This window comes from Schistocerca piceifrons, chromosome X (genome assembly GCF_021461385.2).
Source record: "Schistocerca piceifrons isolate TAMUIC-IGC-003096 chromosome X, iqSchPice1.1, whole genome shotgun sequence".
Taxonomy (NCBI): Eukaryota; Metazoa; Arthropoda; class Insecta; order Orthoptera; family Acrididae; genus Schistocerca; species Schistocerca piceifrons.
Window position 1 is genome coordinate 293,855,589 of NC_060149.1, and position 24,920 is coordinate 293,880,508.

Genomic DNA, 24,920 nt, shown 5'->3' on the forward strand with positions numbered 1-24,920 from the left:
CCCAAGCACATTAGGACAATCTAACTGAGTTTAGAATATTCCATCACTGACATATTTATGTCCACATGGGTAACAATAATGTTCCCTTAAACCTCATGCTTCTCATGAATTATCCTTTTTGAACATGGAAAGTACTCTCAAAGACCTTCACTATCAGTAATCATAATCATTCCCAATGAATTTTAAATACTGAAGAATAACACACTGCATATGCTTAAATAAAACCACTACAAAGAAAATGTTCTCAATGAGTTCACCAAAAACATGTCTTTAATCACATTGAATAACACTGAGCAATTAATAATGCCATATACGCAATGGCTGCCAGGATTTGTCAGGTAGTCGAATAACAGAGTCAACAATGACAAAGAGGAAGCAAAATGTGGCACCCTCTCAGGAGATGCAAAAGGATCTAGATTGACACACACACACACACACACACACACACACACACACACACACACACACACACACACACCCCTTACCGCTCGTATTATGAAATGGGAAAAAGACAGAGTACAAGTCTCTCATATTCTTTTAGTCAAATGATTTATGTATGTCAATCACAAACCACCATAAGCATACCGATTAAAGTAGTTTCCTAGGTGAAATGAGTACCTGCTCCTTTGCAGTGCACCAATGTAGTGTGACCCCACAGTGACAGAGTGGTCATGATTTTTGGAGCTTCTGGAATAAATCCGTGACGATTTCCAATTTACAATCAAACTGGAGAACAGCAACTGCCATTTCTGGATGTCTTTGTCAGTCGGGAAGTGGATGGGTATTTACGGCATTCTGTTTACAATAAACCCACACATACATGACTGTACTTGCAGGCATTTAGCTCTCACTAACCTTCAAAAACTACTAGTGTCTTTCAAACAAAGCAACCTGAACATCTACAATCTATATTCAAGGATGATGGATATTCTCCACATCAGATTAGTCTAGTTTTAAGGAGGAAGAAGTGTGATCACTCCCAAGATCAAGAAAAGGAGCTATTAAAGCCAGGACAGGGCGTTCCTCCCATACGTTGGCAGTGTTTTGTTGAAATAAGGCGGAATTCTAAGAATTGTTAAGTAAAAGTGATTTTCCAGCCACCAATAGGTCAGTCATAGCAGAGCACTATATAACCACAGGACTTTCTATGGATTATTCTGCCACAACCATCTTGGCAGCAATGAAATCCTTCTGGGGTTTAATTATTAAGAAATATGAGGATATACGTTTGGTGGAACATCTTTATCATTATGACAGCTTTCAACTGGATAACGCATTGGACCCAGTGATTTCTTTAATACCTTCAGAATGTAAACACTTTATGCACAGTGAAACACCTGAACAATTTTATTAATTTTGAAATCTGGAGTGTAACACTGCAGCCCCAAATTCCTATAGAAGGTGTGCATGCAGTATCAGCATTAGGCATGTGCCTGCATACCACTGATTGCTCAATATTTGAAGAGGGAACTAAACTTTACAGGGAGGACTCATGGTAACCCATGAGCATGCATCTTCACACCAATTGCTGGTATAATGTTAGTGACATTTAATAGTAATCTCCATTGCATAACGCTTGCTTGAAGATGGCTGAAGGATTGGTTGTAAGCAGGTGTAGCAAGAGAACTGTCACCGAACTGCCATCTTGAAACTGTATGGAATGGAATATTTTTAACAGATATATGCACTTTCACTAACAATTTTTTTTAATTCTATGTAAGAGTGATTTTATGTTTTTTAATCTATTTTTGGACTTACACCCCATCGTCTGAACAAGAGTGAAACTCTCCGTCCAGTCCAAAACCAGCATTTTAAATAGTGCTTAATACCACACACAATATCTGAAATCTGTGGGTCCATCACGTGCTTTGACACTCGCAGCACCTACATATGTGTGATCTCTTACGTATGGTGGAGTAAAGAATATAAAAATTTTAAAAATGCTGTGTGAACAACAGACCAACAAACAAAGTAAAAACTCCCTTTTATTACGTTATCCTCCTTTCTCCACAGCACATCCCAAGACTGTAAAGAACAACTTTAGTATCTACCTGCATTTTCATTAAATGCTTTTTGCACTGTCATTTTAGTCTGAAGATGAGAACTGTAACTTGCAACCTGTTGCTTCATTAAATAATTTAACTAAGTTAACAAAATTTTGTGATTCTTAGTGGTCTCTGAAAAACCTTTTCAGATGATATCAAATGCAAACATTGTCAATATTAAGAGTGGTGTTGCCAATAACTTGTGCAGCCCACAATCCCACTGAGGCCCGTAATCAGAAGGACACTTGACGATGAACTATTGAAGTAGAGGCCTGCGTGTAGGTTACATGCCTATTCCTCAACATGTGTGTGCGCCAGTGATCCCACTCACACCTGTGTGCAAAATAGGCACCTCTACTTCCGTGTGGGGAAAGCTACAGCTACACAGTGACTAGCCGCAAAGCGCGAAGGGGTAAAGATGTAAATGCACCTTTACCCAGGCAAGAGGAGTTATGTCTGGGTGGACACTTACTTCCCTATTGGCTTTTGGGAGTTCCACAACATCCAAATAACAATTTACTACTACCAGCAGCTTGGGTGGCCATCAGGCAGCACAGACACACAATGTCTGAGCTTTCCTATCACTGAGTCTGACAGCTGCATCATTTGTTGATTTTAAAAAAATGAACAGTCTTTAAAAAATTCATGAAGATACTACTTGAAACCTCCGGAGAGTACATTTCACCACTACGCAAATGACCTGTGATAGCTACAGGTGCATCACAGCATGGTGACTGAGCAGCTTTGCATTTACTTCCAAATCAATCACAATGAAATTACTCCTGAACTAAAAAAGATGCCTTCTAAGTTATTCATGTCCACAATAAAAACCTTGGAAAGTGATCTGGCACTGTGTCAGAGATGGCACTGTGTCAGAGCTGGCATCAGTCTAGTTATCAAACAAAACTTCCTAAATGCAATAAACTACAATGAAAATCACGCTCTAGCAAACAAATGAGCAGTTCGAGTGTAAAACATGGTAACTAACATTTCGGCCAAAAATGACTTATGCCACTTACGATGTAGTATCTTGCATGCTGAGATAAATACATGAGTTAGTTTTCAAAAATCCCCACGGATGGCAGCAGAAAACAGCTTGTTTTTTCCTCGTAAGTAGTGACATCTGCACATATAACATGTTATCTGTGAGAAAATGGCTACCGAGAGAAAGTTGCGAGTTTGGAGGCTCGACAAATGTGGATGATTTTGCAATGTAAGAAGAGCTATTAAACAGTTATTTTGAGTGTGATGACAGTGATAAAGATCTAAATTACCATGAGACAGACTATGACAGTAATGTCAGCAGTAATAAAGAAGAAAATAAGGTAAATAGTGTCACTAACCTAATATTTGCCTTTGCATGTAAACAATGGTATCTACTGTACTTAACATGTTATACATGCTAAGGAGAAATGCAGATGCTATTTGCTGTAGTTACCAGGTTATATATGCTACGGATTATACAGAGAACTACAACTTGTGGATATCTACAGTAATATTCTCCTGTACAAATGTTTGTGTGCATATTATGTTTTAAAGTGTGTAGCTTGCTTGGTTAGGTAATGTAATGTGTCTACAAAATAATTTTCAACGTATTTTTGATTAAGGTTTGTTAATAAGAACTGTAGTAGAATTAAAATTGTAAACTAACTTCGGTGTGTGTTTTTCGAAGCAAATCTTTTCGTATTTAAATTATATTAGGCCTACCAATTTCTTTCTACTTTTCTTTTAGAATAATGCAGATCCTAAGAAAGGCAAACAGAGTCATGGCAGAAAAAGGGAGAGAGATGTATGAATCAATAACAGAAATGCCAAGAAGCTTTAGCTTATATTCAGAAACAAGGGAAAGGGAATGAGAGTCATGGCCGCGAACCTGGACCTACCTGTAACAGCAGAAAAAGGTGTTTCCAATTATTCCAACGAGGGAGGGAGAACGGATATCTTTCAGAAGTTTTGGAATATGGGAAATTATGACTTGCAGAATGCCTACCTTCAAAGTTGCATACAAGCAACCAAAACAAAGAAAACTGATAGTCCATCAAGACGGAGTACAACTATAAGGTATTCTGTGACATCAAACAGAAAGCACATTGAAGTGTGTAAGGCTGCTCACATGAATATTCATGGACTACAAGGAAGTAGGGGTCACTTAGAATACTGACCATTCAAAATAAAGAAAGGCTGTAAAACCCCATCAGGAGATGGAAGGGGAAAACACCAGCATCATCCTAAAAAGTATTCAAGTGCAGTTATTGAATTTGTCAATACTTTCATAAATATACTGCCGACATATACCAGTCCTTACAAGAGTGTTCATAGTCCAAATAGGAAATTCATGAGTATGGAGTACACAATAGAAAGCTGTTAAGACCAATACAAAGAAGAATGTGAACAACTACAGAAATTGCTCTTATCCAGTGAAATTTCAACGGATTTTTGTAGTAGAGCACAGCATATCCTTTAAAAACCCTAATTCAGACACTTGCAGCACATGTGACTGCCTACATATTAAAATAGAAAATGCAAAAAAAAGGAGAAAGACCAAAGCTTATCAAAATTCTTATTTGCTGAACGTTAATTACATCAGCGCAAAGCGAAAGCAGGGACATTAAAATCAGCCGAGCAAACCAAGGCAAATGATGAAAGCGGTGAGAGTGAAATTTGTATACCGCTATTAGTGTTTTCAGTTATTAAAACTGTTAAATTTAATTACATTACATTGTGTCATTAATATGTTGGCTTAAATTATTACCAACTAACTTCATGTCACATTTTCCTGTGGGAAATGAACATTTTTATTGCATTGAATAACATGGTCTCTACATTTTACATTCACAAGTAACATGGCATCTACCTTATAATTTGTGTCAATGTGTTATGTATTGCCTCTTTTTCCAATTTTTTAAAAAAAAAAAAAAAAAAAAAAAAAAAAAAATTATTATTTCCATTTCGTAACCTTACCAGTGCATTCCTTAATGTTCAACTACTGCATTAAAACTTGAAGTAAAGACATAACATAGTAAAATGAGTTGTTATATTTCTACGAAACTTCATATTCCAATATCTCCAAACCACTAAAATGTCAGTTACCATATTTTATGCCCGAGCCCCTCAAATAGAATGTGATATTACTGGAACACACAGAAAATTTCTTCAAGATGATAGCAAGCTATTTCTGAAAACATTTCTGGATAGCTATCTAGCATAAGCACAAAGGCATCCTTACTAAGCTGGAAAACTGAAGAAGGTAGGAAGGTTGCAGTTTAATGTCCCAGCAACAACAACATAGCATGTATAAGTGGTAAAATAGAGGCAGTGAAAGCAATATTGATGCCAGATGTGAAAAATAATTACACAAAATATAAAAGTATAAGGTCAGTATGTGGGCCACAGAGCAGACAAGTGTCTCTCAGGGCTCACCTGCAGTGAGGGGCACCTCCCCACACCTGACCCCTGACAACCTGATGAAGGGGTTGTCCAAGTAACAGAATAAATAATTCTTGTTAACCAGGTGGAGAGATGATCCGTAATGTAAAAACAGAATGTCTAAAAATGTAATGAACACCAATATGACTGACAACAATAAAATAAAGGAAGAGAAATAATCGGTCAGTGGGTAGGTGGGTGGGTGCTGTCAACTGTCCATAGGGGCTCACCATACACTGGGAGGCACCCCTCCCACTCGTCATGTCCTGACATGAGTGATATCCTACCCACATCCCCAAAACAGTGTTCTACCACCCACCCAACCTATAGAACATCCTTGTCCATCCGTATTGGAATCCCGCATCCCACAGGTCATGTGGTATGCTCAGGTACGAAACTTTTCTCATAAACCCACTTACCACCATCTACCGCAGTCCAGTCACAAGCATTTCCTAATCAAGAAAATGCAAGGCCACGTGTGAAAGCAGCCATGTTATATAATTATCAGCTTTGCTGCAATTACTGTGCAGCATTTTACGTAGACATTACAAATAGCAATTGTCTCCTCGAATGAATGGCCACCACCAAACTGTGGCAAACTGAAAATTACATCATCCAGTTGCCAAACATGCTGCACACAACAACACACATTACTTCAACAGCTGCTTCACTATGTGAAGCTATTTGGATATTACCTTCCACCACTAGTTTTTTGAACTACACATATGGGAATTCTCTCTGGCATATCCTACGCTCTTGCAATCCTCCTGGCCTAAACCTCTGCTAACCTGTTTCCACTGCCTCACCCTGCCAATTTCCCTTCTCTCGTCTGTCCACACTACTCCTTCCTTGTTCAGATTGTGTGCAGCCTTTTCTCACCACTCCTCCTCCCTCCCTCCCTCCCTCCCTCCCTCCCTCCCTCCCATGGGAATTCATTCTCCCCCCACATCATCTTCATATCTCTCTCTCTCTCTCTCTCTCTCTCTCTCTCTCTCTCTCTCTTCCCCCCCCCCCCCCCCCCCAATTGCCTTTTCCCTCCTTTTCTCCCTCTTCCTAGATCTATTTTCACTCTACACTCTGTACTCATTTTGTCTTCTTGCATGGTCGCAAGTCATTTGCCCAAAGACTAGCATCTTTTCCACTACCCCCCTCACTCCTTGCATCCATCCCTACCACTTTTTAAAAATCTGAAAGGTGAGAAAGAAAAAAAAATACTTTAAGGGATGCATTTTTTATACACATTGTTTAGGACATATCTGGGTCATTTAGAGGCATGAACACATCAAAAATTATAAATGACAAATTCAAATTTCAAAGTACTAAATTTTGAAAGTTGATTTGCTAATTTCAGGTACCTCTAGCAGTGGCTCAGGATCCAATGTTCACTATGCATGTCTCAGAAGAGAGTTGTGAACCCCTTGGATGACAGATTAATTAATCAATAATAAAGATGATGTCGAAAATTCACTGAACAGGGACAGAAAAAAAAAAGAGACGTATGTATAAAACCTGAAGTTCCCACAAGATGAGCCAAAATTCTATACGTTTATTTATATCTTTTCATTACTACAGACTCATTTTGACACATTTATCCACTGGCTCAAACTATGTTAAATCCATTACACCATAATTATAGAAGCTGCATGGAAAATTACACAAGTCAGTTGTAAACATATTTATTAAATTTGTTATAATAAGGTAGCTACTTACTTTTCCATCAGGACAAGAACCTGGTAGACCATTATAGTGATATAAATTGAATGTATCTGGTACTGAGGTCTTCTCATCAGGGTAAAATTCTGCCAGGAATGCATTCAGTAGAATAATTCCTAGGTTCTCAGGATCCAACTTTTTCATGATAACTTTGACACTGTAACAATTATTATTTTTTTATACAACACAGTAATACCAAATACTTCTTAAGCCTAAAAGAAACATACTGAAAGAGATGAAAAAGAAAGCATTCCAGCACATGAAAGTGAGCTATAGTGTAGACATCTCAGAAGAATATATGTGAACATTGAGATGATGAGTGCGGAAACAACTCCCTCCTGCCCCACAGATGCATATGTCCTTCGCTATTGGCCATCCAAATGATTTTGTGTTACCAATAAACTTTATTATCAGCCTTCGAGTCTTGTGTTTTGTGGTTTGTCATTCACACCCTGTGAACACTTTATTAGAGTATTACAATTTCTAGTTACAAATACTTGCGTTATGGGCCTTTGTGTCATGGTTTTTCCATCCACAAAGAAAACAGCTTATTGATAAATGGTCAACCAACAGTCACTGGCATTATTTTTTGCCTTTAAAAAGTCTTCCGACTACACAGACAGACAATTCATAGTAGGGCAAAAATGTTTAAGGAACATGGCAAAAATATGTGATCAAGAAACAGAACCTTAAAATTTTAAGTTTCCAGTGTTGAATCTTCAAGAAATACTACATTGGGTCAGTGTCAAGCTATACTAATGTTAAGTTTGTACCTGGTCTGAGACACCATACACCTTTTCTGAACTCTTCTAACAGGAAACAGGAGATTTAATATGGAGCTGGAGTGGCAGCATAAGTCAGATGCCACACCACATATTAGTGTGGTTCCATCTGATTCTGTCAGTAGATTAGATGATTGGCTGATCCAAGCATGGTCTTCACCTCAACAGGGAAGCGAAGGGTAAACTGGCTGAGCTCATATCAGAAAACCTAATTGGGGGGGGCGGGGGGCTATCATGAATGGTGTAAGGAGCAGTCAAATGAAAATGAGACAGATGATGAAAAGTAAGAGAACTATTTATTATTTCAAAATTGATATCATCATACCTATTAACACATTTATCCCACTATGAAACAAGACGGTCAATGCCCTCATGGAAAAAGTTTGTCACTGTCTAGAGAACTGTGACTGTACTTTTCACCCACAGCAAATCGACGGCCACAACTGTTGTCATCCTCTGTTTAAATGTACATGTACATCTACATCCATACTCTGAAAGCCACCGTACGGTGCATGGTGGAGGGTACCATGTGCCACTGCTAGGCATTTCCTTTCCCATTCCCCTTGCAAATAGAGCAAGGGAAAAATGACTGCCTATAAGCCTCTGTACGAGTCCTAATTTCTCTCATTATATCTTCATGGTCCTTACACGAAATTTACTTTGGGGCAGTAATATTGTTCTGCAGTCAGCTTCAAATGTCGGTTCCTGCATTTCCACAACACTACCTCACAAAAAAGGCATTGCCTTCCCTCCAGGCATTCCCTTTCTATTTCACAAAGCCTCTCCGTGTAATACTCATGTGCTGATTGAACCTACTGATAAGACACCAAGTAGCACACCTCTGAACTGCTTGAGTGTCTTCCTTTAATCTGACCTGGTGGAAATTCCCAACAATAGAGCAGTACTCAAGAATCGGTCACACTAGCATTCTATACATCATCTACTTTATAGATGGATTAACTACATTTTCCCAAAATTCTCCCAATAAAATAAAGTCTGGCATTTGTCTTTCCTACTATCAATCTAAGATGATCATTCAGTTTCATATCACGTTGCAATGTTACACCTAGATATTTAAGCAATGTGACTGTCAACCACTTCACTACTAAATGGAGAAACGAGGAGTTGCAACATACACCACCAGGAATTGTCATTAATATAAAAATATTGACATTTAAAAGTTTTGCTTAGAGCAATGAACCAAGGCATGTGCCAGAGAATTAGACTTTCAAACAATGGAAATTTCAGGCTGGAATATCAGCAGTATAAGGAAAATTTTAAGAAAGGTAATTTACAGTTGGCTTCTTAACCATCTGACAACAATAATATATTGTCAGAGTCACAATTTGAATTTCTAAAAGATTTCGAAATGAGGAGTCTATCTACACATACAGCGAGAATTTACTCTATTCATTACACAAATTACAGGCTACTGGTATATTTTGTGATCTGTCAAAGGCATTTGACTGTGTAAATCACAATATCCTTTTAAGCAAATTATATCATCATGGTGTAGCAGGAAATGCTGCAAAATGATTCCAATCCTCTACATAACTGGAAACAGAGTGTGTCAATATGAAAGATATTTGTATTAAGCCATCAGACCTCATCCAAGTGAGAACTAATTATGTGTGGTGTCCCACAAGGTTCCATCTTTGGGTTCTTACAGTTTCTTGTGATTATCAATGAGTTTTTGATCTATAACATGACCATGTGTCAAGTTTGCTTTGTCTGTAGGTGATACAAACACTGAAACAAATAGCAAATAAAGTATAGTCTTAAACTAGTTAATGGAAATGTAATGGAGATCAATAAATGGTTCCTAGCCAATTCTTTGTCACTAAACTTTGAAGAGACACATTATATGCAGTTCAGAACTGTATGAGGTTTCTTCTCAGTATATGTCTAAAACATGATGACATGCAGATATGAAAAGTTGACAAGTGTTAAATTCTTGGGCTTACAGCTTGATAATAAATTCGACTGGGAGGAGAATACCACAAAACTACTGAAACATCAAAACACACCCTTATTTGCAATGTGGGTGTTGTCTGGAGGGGAAAAAAAAAACATACTTTGGTTACTTTCAGTCCATAACGTCATGTGGGATCATCTTTTGTGGAACTTATCTAACCAAGCTAAAGCTTCTTGAGTCTAAAAACATATTATATGAACATCTTGTGGTGTGAAGTCAAGAATGTCCCAATGCTACTTTCAAATATATTTATTGCTTAATAAAATCAGTCATAAATGATGCACCTCTTTATCAAACCATCAGCTCACTCAGTTCATGGAATCTGTACTAGCAATCAAAATAATCTATTTAAACTCATTTGCTTTCGTTCAGAAAGGTTCTTATTCATGACTATATATTTATTATAGTCCCAAGATTTTTTTTTATGAAAATATGTTTATCTATCTCTCTCTCTTTTTTTTACTTATCCCACATCCATGAGGACCATTTCATTTGGGATTTGTGGAAGGTATCTTAGCGTCTCTTTTTAAGCATACACTATGTATTCTTGGTTTATGACATGGTCTATGGCTTTTAAGAAGCTACTCACTATGAATCTATGGAAAGAACTACATCTAATCTCATCTACAAAAACTTCTGGTATAGAATACCTAAGATATAAATAAAATGCCTTGCTGTGGTAGCTTCAATAAGGCTGTGGTTAATACACATTACACAACATTTCTAATTAGTGGAGGAGTAAGTCCTTGTTCAGACTAAGCTCCACATGGCAATCAGGAAAGGAATTTAATTTCTAAGGTCAGTCAACACTTTTACACATTGACTGCTACACAAAGTTACGAGCAAGTCTGCATCAGACCATGTACATTGCTATGTATTGAACTAATATTGTGGTACAGCAATGCCAAGTGCACTTCTAAGGTTGACACTTACTCTATACAGGTTTTGTAAACCTATCATGGGCAAAGTTTCTTACGACAACATAAGATAATTACATTTAGAACATAATGCTCATGGACATTCAGCCAACATCTTAAGCAATAAGTCTGTTTTGCCTATTGTTTGGCACACTAGGTGAGATTTCATCAATATCAGCTTGCAGATGGGGAACTGCTTGGTTCACGACACAGCAATACAAACGTTGTAGAACTGTTTGACATTTATATTCATTCAGTTCGATGCGGTTTTTGCTCCAGTGCAGACAAACATCTGTCTTTAGCCATGAACGTGAAATTATCAGTTGAAGAGTGGAGAGAGAGAGAGAGAGAGAGAGAGAGAGAGAGAGAGAGAGAGAGAGAGAGAGAGAGAGAGAGAGAGAGAGAGTAGTGAAATTATTTGTGATACAAGATGGCATTAAGCTGTTGAGCTTTTATCAGAAAAAAAGGTAAGAATGTTGAAAATTGCCTGATCTGGTAGGCAATCAACCAATGCTTATACCTTTTACGTGTCCTTCTGGGTTTAGAATTGAAAATTTGAATATAACGTCAGAAGTAGTGATAGGAAGTTGCTATGAACGATTTGTGACAGATAAATTGTTCAAGTAAATTGCCGAACAAACAAATTTACGCATATCACAGCAAGCTGAAGGCATCTACTCGCAGCACATGGGGAAATGGACAATGACAAACAAAAATGAACCAAAATTATTTTTTGGCTTAGTTCTGTGGCTGAAATTAGTTAAACTACGACCTTATTGATCCCATGATCCTTTACAGATCTAAACATTTCTTTTCTTTGGGGGCGGGGGGGAGGGGGGGGGGGGGGACACGACACATCTCCTCCAAAAATATACTTTAAACGTTACTAAGAAAGATACCTTTTGCCAACAAGAAGAGTAATGACTCCAATTGTTTATCCAAAATACAACCACTTATACACACTTGGGAAATTAATTTTAAAATTATCACTGAAATACAAACATTTTTAACATACCATGTTTTTAAATTGGACTATAAAGTATAAAACAGTTTCTCCTAACCACATACAGATAGTCCTGAAAATCTGTGAACATGAGATTTTAATAGCTATGAAAGTATTCCTAAGATTTAAAATAAAAGACATGGGGTGTATCCAATAGATGGTAACAATGAGGTGAACTATTCATCCCTCAATTACTATGTAGTGTAATAGTATGGAGACAAACTATTCATGGATTAATTATGTATTGCATGCATCAACATTTTTCGTTTAACTCTTACAAGTATTTTTACATCTATTAAAAAATTCCCAATCACAAATTTTGAGAACTATCTGTATGGGGTTAGATTAAATTATTTTGTATTTTTTAGTCCAATTTGAAAATGAGACATTAGAAATTCCTCCTTATTTACATAATTATTTTCTGGTTGTTAGTCTTTTGTGTGCGTGTGAAATTTTTTCAATAAGTTTCACACATCCTGATGAAATTACAGCAGATTTGTGTGATTAATTTCAGGTTTATTTCAGTTTCTCTTCACTTGACTCTACTGATGTATTGCTTCCTCCAACGTATATCTCCTGGACAGACCATGAAGGTAAAAATTAGAGACACGTGATCTCACATGGAGGCTTATCAGCAATCCTCCTCCTACCAAGTGGAACAGGAAAAGGGGAGAATGATAGTGGTACACAAACTGCCTTCTTCCACACACGAGACAAGAAAGCAAGTTAAAATTGCATTGCCATCCAGTTCTGAGCTCCTTTCAAGTCCCCAGTGCATCATGAAGTTCATTTAAAACAAACTGCAAAACACTATGCCCACTAAAACCATTCTCTCTGAAGAGGTTTATTCGATAAGGGACACACACTGTATACTGACAACAGGTATACAAGTTTAGAACCTGAGAACAAATTTATTGACAAACATATTTGTTCAGTGTGGACATTAAATTGAAATTGACACCAAAATCCAGAGCAAGAAGTAACAGAAAAGTTAAAATGGGAGAATTTATTGCAAAAGGAAATTTAAAAAATGAATAACCACTTTAAAATGAAAATATAAGTGATACATCCTACTTCTGACAACAAAGCATTCATCGGATAAGGTGAATGCTGAAACCCTATCCGAACAAAACTCGAAACCACAAACTTTAAACAGTCACAGATGAAAGGCAGCTGTTAACTTATCCCAATAAGTGAATGCCTATAGTGATCCTCTACAAAACAATACTAATCTTAAAAAAACACATGATCACAAGAAACATACATACTTCCTGGTTAAAAATACATTTTCTCCCAGATGAAAATACATTTTTTCCGTGTTAAGTAACAGTATACCTTTCCTCTGAACTGTAAAACTTATCAGTCCTTTCAATGGTTGTGGTTTTATACATACCAGCGTAGAACTTCCTGTCACTTTAGAAAACGAAACTCAGGGAAAAAAAAAACAGGATTTGGAAAGATGTCTGACGTGCAGCAATGTGAACAGGGATGTAAGCCAGTCATAGCTCATGTCATAGCTCATGTCAAGCGATCTCGCCAGCCGATGGCAGCGATTATTCAGAGCACAGGGCACGTGATGTAGTCAGCCAATAGCAACATAACTTAAGTAGCACGAACACACAAAAAGAAAAGGTAATGGTTTAAATTAATATACATAATGTTGCTATGAGAAAAGAAGAGCTTTCACGTATAATATTGGTCTCTAAGATTAATAAGCTGCAAGAGAAGCTAAGCTTTCACACATAATGTTGATATTTTTTTTGCTCTGAGCGCTTGACCTTTGACCCCGCCGATAAGGCGGTGCTACGCAACTTCGGCAGCGCGCCAGCCGCGGACTGACCGACAAACAGCCGACGGGCGCACCTAGTAAGGCTAGTGCGCCCGTCCGGGATAACGCGCGGCTGGCACTGTGAAATTCTAAGTCCCTTATCTGCTGACGCGCTATCGTGCGTCTATAAAAGCGAGCGCTGCCCGCGCAGCGGATCATTCGCGCTGCTGCTGCTGCAGCAGCACAGGCAACTGCATTGAACGCTGCCAAGATGCCTTACAGAAGATACAGTCGCCGTCACCGTGCAAGACAGACTATATATAAAACACAAATGTGCCAGTGAAATTGTTAACGACGACATAAATGTCTGGTCTTCTGGGCTCGAAATTATTCTAAATGGTCATCCTCAAAGAGTTGATTTTTGAATAAGAGTCAAACGCTCTGTGGTTCAAGAAATTCATCATCATACATTCTAGCACAGAGTTCATCTTGCGTAAAAGGAAATTTACTGCACAAGTAACGCTTTTCAAACAACTGTTCGGAATATTTTTCTGCGACCTGTTAGAAATAGGTTTGCTTCAGCATTTGCCAGAGAGCGCCAGATAACACGCGTCACTGTGCTTGCACAGCTACGATGACTCAGGAAGCCCGTACGTTCGTACGTGTAAAACATTTAAGAGATCTTACATTTTGTCACAAAAGAAACAAGATATCAGAGGATAATTCAAGAGCATGGGAGTTTTGTGAACCATACTAAAATGCATAATTCAGCTTAAAGTGCACATTCATATGTCCAGATTCGGAAGTAAATTTTCTTGGAGTACCTGTATCGTATTACCTCCTGTTTGGTTCGTTATTATGGCGTAATGCCATATGTGCTAGAAGATGAAAATGTGCACCTGAAACGCAGGAACAGTTGAAACTAGCCAATAGTGTTGAATTAAACACACTGCCTCAGCAGAAAAGATTAATAAAAGTCAAATTTCTTTAACAAACCGACAAAAGTAACTTCATTGTTCTACAAGGCGATTAATGCTTGACTGTCAGAAAGGTGGAAATAAAATAAGATCTGAAACTAATAACATTTTAGCCTTCTGTAATTATGTGAATGTATTTTAATTCACTTGATAGCTCCCGGCCACAGAAATCCTTGTTTTCATTTGACATGAGAGCAATAAACGAAGAGGAAACAGCAAAATCACTTGACGTAAACACAGGTCACGTGGAGACTACCACCTCCCCACTACAACTCAGACTGCTCTGTGCATCAGGTCCAGATCTACGATATTTCCGAACTGGGGCAATATTAGATAGTGGCACTCACCCTCCCTGGAGCGTTTGAGGTAGGACGCCAAAAACGTGAAACATCGACTTTTCAAAAACATCCACGAACAACAGGTCAGAAGCTGGTCGTGAAGCCGGGGATGGGACCTCTGGTGACATCAGAGGCTCCTTGTCCCGGGACTTAAGTGTTTTCTTCTTTTCTGTTTGAGATCGAGGAGGGCTGTGTGACAAAGGAGCCAGCTGCAGCAAGATTGGGAACAGAAAGAAATCGGGCGACCTGGGGGCCAACAGACCGTGGTTCTCGCGGTTTTCGCATAGCAGCAGACCTTTGGCCAGGAAGGTGCCGGGAAGGGGTATCCCGGGAGGGACGCCTTTGACCGGCAGACGCCAAAGAAGTGGGACACTTCTCTGGCTGAGAAGGGGGAGCAGCACCCAGAGGAGAAGGTGTGGGAGCCGCAGGGGAGGGGGGAGGAGAGGGGTCCGGGACTGGGGTAAGGAAGGGGGGGGGGGGGGGGGGGGGGAAGAGTGGAGATGTAACCAAAGCATACAAAGATGTCATGGACAAAGGGTGAAGATGCGCATACTTCTTACGAGCCTCAGTGTAGGTTAACGATCAAGGGACTTATACTCCTGTATTTTCTTTTCCTTCTTATATACTGGGCAGTCTGGTGAACAGGGAGAATGATTGCCATGACAATGAACACACACAGGAGGGGGAACACTGGAACTCCCCTCCTGGAGTGGACGTCCACAGTCACCACAGAGAGGGGCCTGTGAACAGCGGGAAGACATGGGTCCAAAATGCAAGCACTTAAAACACCTCATAGGAGGTGGGATGTACGGCTTCTGATCACATCGATAAACCATAAACTTTACTTTCTCGGGGAGGGTATCCCCTTCAAAGGGCAGGATAAAGGCACCAGTATCAATGCGACTGTCCTTCAGACCCAAAGTGAACACCCCGCCGTCTGAGATTGTCCCTAAGTTCATTAGTTTGAAGGTTGGAGGTCCTTGTGAAGGGGGGAAAAAAAAAAAAACACCTTGAACCATATTTAGAGAGCTGGTGGAGGGTAATAAACACAGAAATTGTGCCAAGATGAGTACAGGCACGAAGGGCCGCAGACTGGGCAGCTGAAGCAGTTTTGATCAACAATGAACCCGACCGCATTTTGCTCAGGGAGTCCACTCCGCCAAACTTGTCTTCAATGTGTTCCACAAACAAAGGTTTGGTATTGTTGAAAGTATCCCCATCAGTCCTGGTGCAAACCAGATAGTGAGGAAAATGTTTCGCCCCTAGCCGATGGGCATGACCCTCCTCCCAGGGGGTAGCCATGGAAGGCAAGACCGAAGGGGCAGGAGAAGAACTAAAAGAATCAGTTCCCACGCAGAGAGACGGCCGCAGAAGAACGGCCAGAGTTCTGGACCCGTATGCATTTCATTTGCATAGCTTCCGCCCTGATACTACCCACTTCGATCAGGGGCTCTCCTCACGGGCGCCACCCAGCCACAGCAAGGGCTATCTGGCACGGCGGCCATTGCCGGGAGTTCCGATGCTCCAGAATGACAAGCAACCACTCCTAGGCTTACAAGAGGTGGTCACAACTCAGGTATCAGAAGTGTGATCCCTGTGTGTTTCAGGGGGCTCAACCAAAAGGATACATAGCGACCCTCACCACATGCGCTGGCTACTGTGCTGGCTATGGACCCTAGCATCAAACAATGACGTGAAAGAAAAGGTGGAATGAACTAAGAGGGCACACGTCGGAGACAATAGGTAGGGTGCTCTACCCCAAATGGCCTCACACTATGGAATATTAATATAGTAATGGAGGTCAAAACCCCAGAGGGGGACCAGGGAATGCCAAAAGGATGAGGTGATTACGCAACAAAAACTAAATTGCAAAACCAACATAACCAGGAGGATAGCGGGGCCAACGTAAGCAAGGACACCAAGAGGAGAGGAGAGGGGTGAAAGGGATGGAGCAGGGGAGAAGAAAGGAGGGGAAGGGCAAGGAAATGCAGCCCTGGAAAAGAAGGAAGGCTGCAATAAGCTCGGGGCCACGTGCTCACCACGCATGTACTCATGAAAGAACCGTGAGGCCCCTGGGGGGATCACAACATTGCTTAGCACAACGCAGTACTTGTTTTAAAGTGAATTTTATAATATTCTTTAATTTTTATTCATTGATACTCTACATTTTCAGTACTAGATTTGAATATCTGACATTGACAACTCATATAACCGTCACACTGTTTTTTTATCACACTTCCTAAACAGATTCATTACTTTCTCAACATTCTCTTTAATATGTTTTGGTCACTGATGCCTGAAACTGCCTTACAATCACTGACTCACTATTCTAATTCATTTGAATATAAATATTCGGGTCTTGTCAGAAGATATAGGATGTTATCGCCACTAACCAGCTCTCCAACTAAATGGTGACGGTAGTTTCTGGATAAAACTTTAAGAAACAATACCATACTAATCCCTGCTCCTGGTATATGCTTTAATCGAATGACACACTTTACACTCTAGTTCTCTAGTTGGCAAATTGACCGCCCCCCCCCCCCCTCACCTCAACAATGGAATAGCAAGATCAGGAAATATACCCCTGATATTGTCCAAGTTTTCTTTTAAAATCTCCACCCTTTACAGTTCCTGCAGCAAGAGTTATATAAAAGCACACATCTTAAACACCTTTTGAAGCTTACCTCCAATAACATTATTTAGCATGTGGAATCTTGAACAATCAACCTAGATGATACAGAGTTCTTAAGGGAATTTAAGACAGTGTCACAACTGTCATCCATACTATCCTTGCAATTTATGTTCCAACTGGTATCAGATTTTGCTGGCATTTACTTCCTTTCTCATGATAGTACTAAATGATCATAACTATCCTTATTGAGATCAATTCTGAAACCTCACTGAACACTGCTGCAGTTATGTAGTGCTACATTAAAATTCTTTCTTTGACCTGAAAGGCCAAATCTTCCCTTTATCCTTCCATCAGCTGCTATACCCCTCCATGTGACTCATTATCAGGACTGTGGAGGGATGTGTGGAACCTAAAAATTCAATATCCACTTATCTCACATACTCTGATTAGCCATTTCCAGTCTGCAGCGCACACCTGTTGACCACTCAATACATAAAGAAAATTAATGTTGTTGCCACATAGCCTAATGCAGGGTGTATACGTGGACAAGGAAAAAAAAAAATCTGGATTTTTCCCGGATTTCCCGGTTAAAAATACACTTTCTCCCAGGTGAAAACACACTTTTTCCGTGTTAAGTGACAGTATACTCTTCCTCAGCACTGTAAAACTCATCAATTCTTTGAATGTTTATGGTTTTATATACTGACTTAGAATTTCCCGGCACTTTAGAAAACGAAACTCGGGGAGGGGGGGGAGAACACGTTTTGAAAGACCTTTGATGTGCAGCAACATGTACGCAGGTATAAATTTGAATTCCACCAAACACGGCATGTCACTTTCCAAAGCACTGAAATCAAGATTGCGAGCGCTTCTGTAAGCCGGTCATAGCTTGTGTCACGTGATCTCGCCAGCTGATGACAGCATAGGACACGTGATGTTGTCAGCCAATAGTAAGATCAAGTAGCGCCAACATACAAATAAGAAAAGTTAATGGTTTAAATTAATATACATAGCATTAAAAGATCTTACATTATATCGTAAAAGAAACAAGACATCAGAATACTTTAAGAGCATCGGAATTTTGTGAACCATAGTAAAATGCATAATTCGGCTTAAAATGCACATTCATATGTCCAGATTCGTATGTAAATTTCCTTTGAGTACCAGTACTGTATTATCTCATGTTTGGTTCTTTATTATAGCATAATGCCATACGTGGACTTGAAATGCAGTGAACAGTTTAAACTAGCCAATAGTGTGAAATTAAACACTTCGTTTCAAATAAAGCAGAAAAGATTAATGAAAGCCAAATCTCTTTAGCAAACCGACAAAAATAACTTCATTGTTCTGCAAGGCGATTAATGCTTGACTGTGTGGAAGGCGCAAATAAAATCTAAAACTAATACCATATTTTAGCCTTCTGTAACTATGTGAACGTATTTTAATTCATTTGATAACTCCCGGCCACAAAAATCCATTTGTTATCATTTAATGTGAGAGCAATAAACGAAGAGGAAACATCAAATCACTGAACGTAAACATAGGTCACGTGGAGACGACCCATCTCCCCACAACAACTCAGGCTGCTCTGGGCATCAGCGCCAGATTTACTTTATTTCCGAACCGGGGCAATATTAAGTAGTGGCGTCTAGCCATACTTCTGTAACCAGAAGCGAAAGAAGGTACTACTCATAAGCGACTCAACTGCGCATGCGCAAGAGCCCGCCCACAACTGCTCAAACGAATCTAATTTAAACAGTTGTCACGTCACGCTCATCGGAGGCAATTTGTTGTTATGAAGCATTGCATAGTCTTCCTAATGCCTTTGACACACTTTGCTGTTGGCAGACGCTTGTATGAGCACTGCGTTTTGTTGTTGTTGTATATGGCGCATTTCCTTTGCAACTTTTATTTTCAGTTTCCCCTCCTCCCCCCCCCCCCCCCCCCCCCCCTCGTTCGCGTTTTGTTACTGCAGTACTATTCTGCAATAGCGGAATACAATAATATCCTCTGTTAGAGTATTGGTTCTTACCAGGCAAAAATCACAAAAATTTAACAGAAAACTAAAACAATGAAAAAATTCCCGGGTTTTTCCCGGATCTCCCGGTTGTCCCGGGTCGTATTCACCCTGTAATAATTTTAATGCACTGCCATAAGTGTTACTGATACATACATGATTGGGTTGTCTGATCAAGCCTCATTTCAATGGGAGGGGATTGCACCTGCACAGTGTGTTAACACTCTTTTTGCACGAACTATAAGTAGCATTACGGCCTCAATTTGCACGATTCTTAAACTACTAAAACATATTCACAAGCTAGTAACCACAAAAATGTTTTTTCTTTATCCATAACTGGCCCAAGAGTTCATAATTAATATTTCCAAGGAAAGATGGTAGCTTAATTCATGCACACAGGAGATGGTAGAATGAGCAGCTCCAACAACTCTAAAATGCAGTATGTGAATTGGCCACTTTAGATGATAATGGTTCACACTGGTATAAACTAAGACTTGGATTAACCACACTGCTGTCACTCCTATGAGTCTATGAATATGGACCCTGTACCATTACCAACAGTGATGGATCTGTCGCACACCACAGATCATCCCTCCATCCCAAATTGAGATTAAGCTTGTAAATGATCAATGAACTCTATTTCAACAGTTGTTCTCCTCCTCTACCCTCCACCACCCCACAAAAACACCATAGCCGTAAAAGTTTTCTGCATTCTGCCCTTTCATGCCTAATTTGGATGGGGGAGGGAGGGGAAACAATGGTTTACTCCAGCTATTGTCAGACAGACAACTACTGAACAATCTCTTCCTACCATTCATTTGTCCTTTTGTGCAACTTTTAAATTTGCAGCAGTTTTGCACAGAATGTTTTGCCCTAGTTTCTTATTTATCTCCTTTTATGTCTCTGACAGGCTGATCCTTCCGATTAAGTTAAGAATAAATCCATGGAGATACAAACCCAACCTTACGGCACAACCAATAAAAACTGAACCAGTTCATGAAAGCAAAATATTATTGCAATATTACTCAGCACTGTCAATAAAGTAATAAATTCTATAGCAAAATTAAAACTTCTGCTTCATTTTAGAACAAAAACAATTATTGCCAACTGAAGTTTAGTGAGTTGGATGCGGGGTAGGGGAAGGAGACAATGAGGAGGAAGAGGAGGAGGAGGAGGAGACTACACAGGTCATCATGAAAGCTCAAACACGTGCAATGAAGAAAACTTAAGCCTGAAATCTGAAAATATGTGCATTCAAATATGCTACAAAAAGGATTGTAAATAAATTCACAAAGCTACAAGACATACAATCCATTTTCAACAGGCTATATTATTATGATTTGCAGCAGAAAGTATTTATACTTACTACTCAGCATCAGAAACAAGATCAAGAGCCTTCAAAAGCTCTCCTAATTTAGATGACATTATAAAGTTATTGCCTTCAGGATCAAATTTTCTGAAGACCCTGCGTGCTATTTCACCTGGAGTTTCCAGACTCACAAGCCTTTTCTCAAAGGAAAATAATACTGAAACAAAATGAAAATGAAACTTAATTTTTAGACTGAAACTGAACACACTTATGCACAAGACACACTGCGCTGTACATATCGCATATGAAAACCTGTTATGCATTGACAACCACAAACAGTAACATAAAATTCACTATGAAAAGATTGCCACAGATAAATCTCAAAATCATAACAAAATAGAACAAGACACTGAGAGCGATTTATTTGGAGAGGCAACCCTAGAGTTTGGAACACTACAGAACAAAACAGCATCTTATAAACAACAACTATGTTTTGTTTATTACTGCACCTGAAATTCCTGAGGAACAGTTCACCTATTTCTGTTTAAATTCCATCTCCCAGCACAGCTTTAACAACTATTTCTTAGAAACAATACTGGTTTCAACTAATTTTTATCCATTATGGATATGAAACACTGCAACAGTGATAAAACGAGGTTTTCAGAAATAACTGCACCCAGTCACCTGCAAAACGGCAGAATTTTCTCATTTTACCACAAAATAAAAATTGCTACCATTTCAAAGACAATTGGTTGCAGAAATTTTTGAAAATCTCTAGTATTTTTACATTTCCCATTCCAGCCACATGCTTTCTTCATTTTACCCTCATTTCTTCCAAATTCCAGTCCTTTATGTTATTTGTGAACACTCTCCCATATTCACACCCACGTCAGCAGGCCGATTAAAGACACTTTGTGTCACGTTCAGACCAGAAGATGTTGAAAAATCTCCCAGCAAAGCAAGTCTAACTTTTTCCTTTTATTTTCAATTCATAGTGCAGCTTTGAAAGTAGTTGTGAAGGAGAATAATTCCTTCGTTTGTCACCCCATGCTATTTGTTCCGTGACAAGGGTGTGTGTGTGTGTGTGTGTGTGTGTGTGTGTGTGTGTGTGTGTGTGTGTGTGTGTAGGAGGAGGAGGAGGAGGAGGAGGAGGAGGGGGGGGGTGTTAAAGCTGGATAAAGGATTCGTCTGAAAGCTAGCCAACTTGATTAACTTTCGTGAGCTTGTCAATGAGTCAACATCTACTACTTGGTGAGTCATTATCTTTACAACTAAATTATTTAATAAGCAGTTGAATCTAGAAAAACAACAGTTGTGGATGGAATGGTTAGTCCGATTATATGGTTATTCCATTTTCTATCACACTACACAACAAATACCTTTTGAAACTTCCTGGCAGATTACAACTGTGTGCAGAACAGAGACTCAAACTCGGGACCTTTGCTTTTCATGGGCAAGTGCTCTACCAAGTTTGGAAGGTAGGAGAAAAAGACATGGTGCACAGTCCAGTGAGTGCAGATGGAGATCCCAGCAGAGGGTAGTGAGATACATGCCAACCGACAATCCCACCCGTGTGTGGGTGTTAGGAGGGAGACATCCCTCATTGGTGAGGAGCACAGGGTACACAGGATGGTCAGGGAATTAGCGAATGGCAACTGCATAAGATACAAGGAGTTGGCTCTGTCGGATGTGTAGAGGGGGAATCCCTGCTGCTGTGAGGAGACTATCAACAGGACTAGTGCAAAAGGCACCAATAGCCAGACACATCCAACAATGATGGACAGGATCAAGGAGTTTGAGAGTGGAAGAAGTTGCTGAGCCATAAACCTGACTACCATAATCAAGTCTGGACAAGACCAGAGCGCGGTAAAGATAGAGAAGAGTGGTACAGTCTGCACCTCAAGATGTGTGGACCAGGAGGTGGAGAGCATTAAGCTTCCGCACACATGTAGTCTTTAGGTGGCAAATGTGGGGGAGCCATGTCAGCTTGTTATCAAAAATAAAGCCCAAGAAACAGGACTGTGCTACAACATCGAGGAGCTGGTTGCCTAAATAAAGTTCTGGATCAGTTTGTACTGTGTGACAATGACAAAAAATGCATAACCCGCATTTTAGAGGGGAAAAACTGGAAGCCATAAGTGGTAGCCCATGCAGAGGCCCATCGGATGACGCCTTGGAGCTGGCGCTTAGCAGACACCACCAAGTGGGAGCTGCACCAGATGCAAAAATCTGTCAACGTACAATGCTGGGGTAACCAGAGGCCCAACAGAGTAGAGCCCATTTATGGCAATTGAGGAAGAGTGTGACACTTAGCACAGAGCCTTGTGGGATACCATTCTTCTGAATCTGAGAGGTGCTGAGAAGTGCCAACTCGAACCCAGAAGAGCCGGTAAGATAAAAACTCATGGGTAAAAATCTGAAGGGGACCACGCAAGCCCAGTCATGGAGGGTAACTAAAATGTCATTGTGCCAAGCAATGTCATACGCCTTACGTAGGTCAAAGAAAACTGCGACAAGGTGCCGGCGTTGAGAAAAAGCCTGTCGGATGGCTGAATCCAATCAGAGTAAATGGTCAGTTGGAGATCGCCCTGCCCAGATGCCACACTGATATGGTGACAAAAGGCCCCGAGATTAATCTGGAGTTGACCATCCTTTCAAGCAGTTTACAAAGCACATTCGTAAGGCCAATGGGGAGGTAGCTGTCTAGAGACGTTGGGTTTTTCCCAGGCTTAAGGATGGGGATAAATATACTGTCTCGCCATCGTGACGGAAAAGCATCTGTGAGCCAGATGCGATTGAAGATCCTGAGGAGCTCTTGCCTCTGGGGAATGTCCAAGTGTTGAATCATCTGATTGTGAATGGAATCTGGCCCTGTGGCTGTGTCTCTTGAAGGGCCAAGAGGCTGTACCAATTCCCATTCACCGAAAGGTGCATAATAGGGCTCAACATGGTGCAGGATGAAATGGAGGGGGGTTCTGTTCAACTCTGCATTTCTGCTGGAGAACGGTGGGAGGGTAGGAAGCGGCCGACGATGCCATCACAAAGTGTGTCGCAAGGTGTTCTGCGAGGACCAGTGGATCAGCGCACAGAGCTCCTTGGAGGTTCAGACCCTGGACAGTTGACTGTTGCTGATGGACCAGAACACTATGGAGCTTTGACCAAACCTGCTATTAAGAAGTATACGTCCCCAGGGAGGAAACATAGTGCTCCCAGCATTCCTTTTTACTCCACTTAATAAGGTAATGAGACTTAGCTTCGAGACGCTTAAAAGTGAGGAGGTTGGTCTGGGAGGGGTGTCGCTTAAATCGCTGTAGCGCCCGTCGGCAGTCCTGGACAGCAACTGCGACATCCTTGGTCCACCACGGTACCAGCTGATTACTAGAGGGCCCTGTGGATAGGGGGACAGCAGTGCCAGCAGCATGAAAAAGAGTGGCGGAGATGCCTTGCACAACTATATCAATGGAATTCGAGAGGGAGGGGTCAAAGTGGACAGTAGACATGTATGAAGGCCAACTGACCCTGCGCAATGCCCAACATGGGGGCCTGTCTGCCTGGCAGCAGCAGGGGGACGATAGTGTCAATGGAAAGTGGTCACTGTCACAAAGGTCATTATGGGATGACCAATGCAGGGAAGCCACGAGGGCAGGGGAGGAGACCTTGAGATTGACAGCAGAGAAGGTGCCATGAGGGGTACTGACATGGGTAGGGGAACCATTGTTAAGGAGATACAAATCGAAGTCCATGATAAGTTTGTTGATTAGGATACCCAGACACGTTAAAGCGACACTCCCCCACAGTGAATGGTGGGCATTGAAATCCCCAAGGAGGAGAAACAGGGGTGGGAGTTGCTGGATTAAGGTAGATAGTGCAATATAAGCAAGTGGCCAACCTGGAGGGAGGTAGACATTGCAAAGGGTGATTGCCGGGAGTCGTGTGCATTTAAACCGCTATCACTTCCAAGGTGGTACGTAGGGGGATCTAGTCATTAAGAACGTCTGAGTGAACCACAGTGCAGACC

The 24,920-nt window shown here is 40.4% G+C and overlaps 1 protein-coding gene across 1 annotated transcript in view; it reads right to left on the reverse strand.

Moving 5' to 3' along the window:
• LOC124722999 (ubiquitin carboxyl-terminal hydrolase MINDY-3 homolog) overlaps positions 1 to 24,920 on the reverse strand; it is a 92,827-nt gene that overhangs the window by 16,760 nt on the left and 51,147 nt on the right. The window contains exons 7-8 of the mRNA XM_047248173.1: positions 20,960 to 21,119; positions 7,182 to 7,341 (exon numbers count right to left, since the gene is read on the reverse strand). Coding sequence (XP_047104129.1) covers positions 7,182 to 7,341; positions 20,960 to 21,119 — 320 coding nt within the window. The remainder of the gene's footprint in view (positions 1 to 7,181; positions 7,342 to 20,959; positions 21,120 to 24,920) is intronic.